Source organism: Brassica oleracea, chromosome C9 (genome assembly GCF_000695525.1).
Source record: "Brassica oleracea var. oleracea cultivar TO1000 chromosome C9, BOL, whole genome shotgun sequence".
Taxonomy (NCBI): Eukaryota; Viridiplantae; Streptophyta; class Magnoliopsida; order Brassicales; family Brassicaceae; genus Brassica; species Brassica oleracea.
In genome coordinates this window covers 6,462,107-6,466,726 of record NC_027756.1, presented here as the reverse complement: position 1 = coordinate 6,466,726, position 4,620 = coordinate 6,462,107, and the positions used below count along the sequence as shown (strand labels likewise).

The following is a 4,620-nucleotide window of genomic DNA, read 5'->3' as shown; positions in this document are numbered from 1 at the left end:
AAAACCATAATTGTTGCAAACTTAAGCTTTTTTTCATATAACATGATGAATCTCATTTAAAAATGAAACCCATAACACACTTGTAGGTTCGACCCTCAGAGGAAGCCGAAGAAGCAAAGGCTTCCGACCTTCATAAATATATATTAGGTTTGGCCATCAATGTACAATGGTATCAGTTAGCTTAGTGGTATAAATGTTGGTGTTTTTATCTCAATAACCGGGGTTCGAGTCATGGGCTTGACATTTTTTCACACTTTTTAAAAGTGGACCCCACAAAACGATGACGTGGCGCGCTGAGGAGTGAGCAAAAACTGATCTATTATAATATAGATTTTTAACATAACCTTAAAACTGGTCAATAGGAGTATATTACAAAAAAACAGTGCCTTAACTTTAGTTATATTGTTAGTAAATATAGTTCCTCCTTTTTTTGGTTCACAGTAAATATAGTTCCTCCTAAATGAAAATGAAATCGACTATCAACGTATTCATAACTAGAAGACACACACAGTTATTACGTTATGACAAAACATCATACCATACGTTCGATCTGACTTGGCGATGCATGCCACTTTATATTTTCCTGTTAATAAAAGGCCAAAATAGAATGAAAAAAATAAATAGGATGAAAAAAGAAGAAGGCCAAAATAGAATAAATAAAACTAAAAGGTGCTGATAAGTGTGCTAACGTCAAAACCAATTAAACACGTTACACGTCCTACTATCCAAGTATGTTGAAAAAACACTATGCATTTCATGTCACAATATCAAAAATAATTACCAGAATCCACCAATAATTGAACTGTGTTTGAAACACTTGGATACAAAATTATATCCAATAAATAATTTACGCCCCAACAGTAACATCTGCCTTCAATAAATATACCATTTTAATAAAAATTAATAGTATTATACACTATTTAGCTTATTATGGCTTTATCATTGATCCTTTGTGCAAAATAGCTTAAGAGTTATTCTTGGGTTCAACCCGAGTTCACCAGCCAATATGATTTCAATATTTCAAATTCGATATCTTTTAAAAAAAAAAAAAATATTATCAAGTTATATTATGTTTTTAAAATAAAAAAGTAAAAAAAAAATATAGCAGCTACAGAAAAAAGAATTAAAAAAATTTTTTTAACGTCAGCAAAACACTAAACCATAAATCCTAATCCCTAAACCCTAAATCTTAAACCCTAAACCCTTGGATAAACTCTAAACCCTTGGGTAAACTTTAAATCCTTGGGTAAACCCTAAACTCTAAATAAAAACACTAAACCCTAAAACACTAAACCCTAAAACTCTAAACCCTAAATCCTAAACTCTAAACTCTTGAGTGTTTTAGTGTTTAGTGATTTTGATTTAGAGTTTAAAATTTATCATAGAGTTTAAGATTTATCCTAGAGTTTAGGATTTACCCAAGGGTTTAGGGTTTAGGATTAAGGGTTTAGGGATTAGGATTTAGGGTTTAATGTTTTGCTGACGACGTTAAAAATATTTTTTTTTGTAATTACTACTATTTTTTATTTATTTATTTCTACCTTTTAATTTTAAAAAGATAATATAATTTGACAATATTTTGTTTTATTTTTTAAAAGATGTCGAATACGAAATAACACAATCCTATTGGTTGGTAACCCAAGAATAAGTCATAACTAAATGATTATTGGGTACTATATAATACTACTGCTACTGCACCAAGGCTTCTCTGTGCAACTGACTGTCCCTACCAGAATTAAATCTCTCTCTCTCTCTCCAAAAGAGTCTTTTAACTGAGTTTATAATTCGCCACAATAGAGCTCTGTATCTAGCTAATGGCATGCTTAGAAATGCACAACTTCAATGGTGGTGGTGACATGAGTCCTAGAATCTCTTTCTCTAATGATTTCGTTGAGACTAGGCCTGAGACGACGAAGACGCGAAGATCAAGCCCTCTCTCCAAACCAGAGGGTTCTTCCTCAGCTACTGATAACTTCGAGTTTTCTGTCTCCGACTACACAATGATGCCTGCTGATGAACTTTTCTCTAAAGGAAAGCTGTTGCCATTCAAGGAGACTAACCAAGTCCAGAGAACATTGAGAGAAGAGCTCCTCGTCGAAGATGAAGAAGAAAGTCCTCATGAAGCTACCAACGTCTTCTATCTCAAGCGACCCATCTTCTCATCTTCTTCCTCTAAGGGAAGGTGGAAAGGGCTTTTGAGCCTTAAGAGGACCCATGTCGGGTCTAAGAACAATGAAGAACCATTTGTTCACATGATCGATAACAAACAGTCTCAGGTATGTACTACTTTATCTCATATGAGTTTTTTCATAACGTCCACATTAATTTCTTCTGTGTATTGATTAGAGTTGTGTAATTTGCTAGTTTTATTAGATATAAAAATATAATTTGTTTTCCTTCCAATTTTTGGGGTTTCAGGAAGCAATGGGTGGAAGAGAAGGCTTAAGTTGCAGGGACATGAAGAAGAGTGTGTAGAGCTTGCAAAAAAAGCTTCTGGTTAGTTTTTATTAAACTAGGAACATGGTTGCTTCCATTTTTTTTCTTTAAATTTATTTACATTTTATGTTAAACTTAGACCTGAAATGTTGTTTTTTTTTAAAAAAGGCACTTATGTGTTGTTGAAGGGGATGGTTTATTTCATTACCTCTTTCCCACTACTCATGTTTCATCGATCTTGTGAAGGGATGTAATTTTATTTGGGTGTACAAAGAAAAGGTAAAAAAAAAACAAGAGTGAGTAGTTCAGAAAATTTAGTTTCCAGTTTTAAAAATTGAACTAACGCATATGACTTTTGTCATCGTCTTTATAGATCTACTCTCTGACGATTTATTACCATTTAACTCCAACTCATCTCTCGTTGACAGCATTATCAGCTGCCTGGGTAATGCATCAAAGATTCTGAAATAAGTAAAAACATATTGGTGTATTGTGTAGTTCATTAAGTTTTTCGATATGAAGCAAGTGTGTAAATACATGGTTTCAACAGTTCTGGCATGGCGGTATTGACAGAGTTAATTTGTTTTTATTTACCGCTATGTAATAAAATAGCAAGCCCTAAAATAATAATTTAATTTAAAGTAAAAACAATCTCTCTAATAAACCGGTAGAATAGACAGTACATGGTATGACCATATAGTTTGATACAAAAAAAATTGCAAATGTGTGTGCTTGTGATGGACTAAATCTAACCACTAATTTCTTTTTCATATAAGTTTATCATCAAAGTGGAATGGAATGCAAAGCTGGTAGGTTACAAATCTCCAAAAGTACAAACTGAGAATGTGCGACTGAATGTCATTTATAGAGTAAAAATCTAATTACCAATCAAGTAAACACATATTTTCGCTTATTTCCTCTAGTTACTATTCCAATGGAGCAAAATGAAGACACATACATTAGAGTAAACACAATTTACTCCTGTTTTTGTTCTTTCCTATTTTAATTTTTCTTCTCTTTTTTCACCTATTTATTTTCTTGCCATTTATTCCAAAATAACCAATCACACCTTGAAAAGAAGAAGAGCAACGCCAAAACAAAGAAAGATATACAATTCGACACAACAACAACAAGCGACTGTTAATCCATCTGCGAATGCAAGGAGGAAAATACCATACATAACCATAGGCATACCTTTTCACCTTAAACATTTGAAATAAAATAAGTCAGACTCTTGTCTCTTTGGGCCTATAATCGAAATATATAAATAAAATATCCACAGAAAGTCTATGAGCAATCGAAATTTGATCTGATATGTTATTGGGCTTCTCTAAACCCAATTAAAGTGACAAGCCTACATATATTCATACAATTTTCATCTGCAGGGAGAGGTACAAATATTTAAAATATTAAGTGAAAAGACAATAAATAGTAGACAAATGCATTTAACATTCGGTGCAAAAAGTGCAAAAAGATATATATATATATAGTGTGAAATTAGAGAATATAATCTGTAAGTTTCTGTTATTATTTCATAAACATAAAGTGTGCCCTTCATATATAGAGAATTACAAAGAGAGAAAATGAAAGACTACAAATATAGAAAGTTTAGAATATGGAAATAGTACAAATCATAAACCAATAAGAAAAAAGAAAACTAGGGTTTCCAGCCGCCGGCTCTCTCTCTCTCTCTAGGTATGGATCCGTTATGGACCGGGCCGGTTATGGATATCCACAATATGATTTATAACACTCCCCCTTGGATGCCATAACCATACAGAGATTGTAATACGCTTTAGATGTTGCCTCATTAAAACCTTACCAGGAAAATCCAGTGGGACAAAACCATGGTGAAAGAAAAAGAGTACAACACGTATTACTCCCCCTGTTCTGAACAACTCGCGGCTGGCCTCATGAACAGCTAAGATCTCCGAATGGTTTGAAGATGTGGCCGCGATCGTCTGCTTCATGGAACACCATGATATGGCCGTTCCACCATGTGTGAAAACATAGTCTGTTTGTGATCGAGCATTGTGTGGATCCGAAAGATAACCTGCATCAGCAAAATCAACTAAACCTTCTTTGTTTTGGTTAGTATAAAATAAACTCAAGTCTTTCGTTCCTTGCAGGTAATGAAGAACATGTTTAATCCCGTTCCAGTGCCTTTGGGTTGGACAAGAGCTA

General features: G+C 33.4%; 1 protein-coding gene across 4 annotated transcripts; it reads left to right on the top strand.

Moving 5' to 3' along the window:
- Positions 1 to 1,728: 1,728 nt before the first annotated feature.
- LOC106317032 lies at positions 1,729 to 3,044 on the top strand. 4 transcript variants are annotated; one of them, XR_001265037.1, is made up of 3 exons: positions 1,729 to 2,276; positions 2,419 to 2,715; positions 2,810 to 3,044. XR_001265037.1 is itself a non-coding variant. In XM_013754895.1 (3 exons), exons 1-2 carry the CDS (start codon positions 1,815 to 1,817, stop codon positions 2,473 to 2,475), a joined length of 519 nt encoding a protein of 172 aa, XP_013610349.1. In that variant the 5' UTR covers positions 1,729 to 1,814; the 3' UTR covers positions 2,476 to 2,496; positions 2,605 to 3,044. The 4 variants fall into 4 exon arrangements, 3 of the variants coding, with proteins under 3 accessions (XP_013610349.1, XP_013610350.1, XP_013610348.1); XM_013754895.1 differs by having other exon boundaries at positions 2,419 to 2,496; positions 2,605 to 3,044; XM_013754896.1 differs by having other exon boundaries at positions 2,423 to 3,044.
- Positions 3,045 to 4,620: the final 1,576 nt, after the last annotated feature.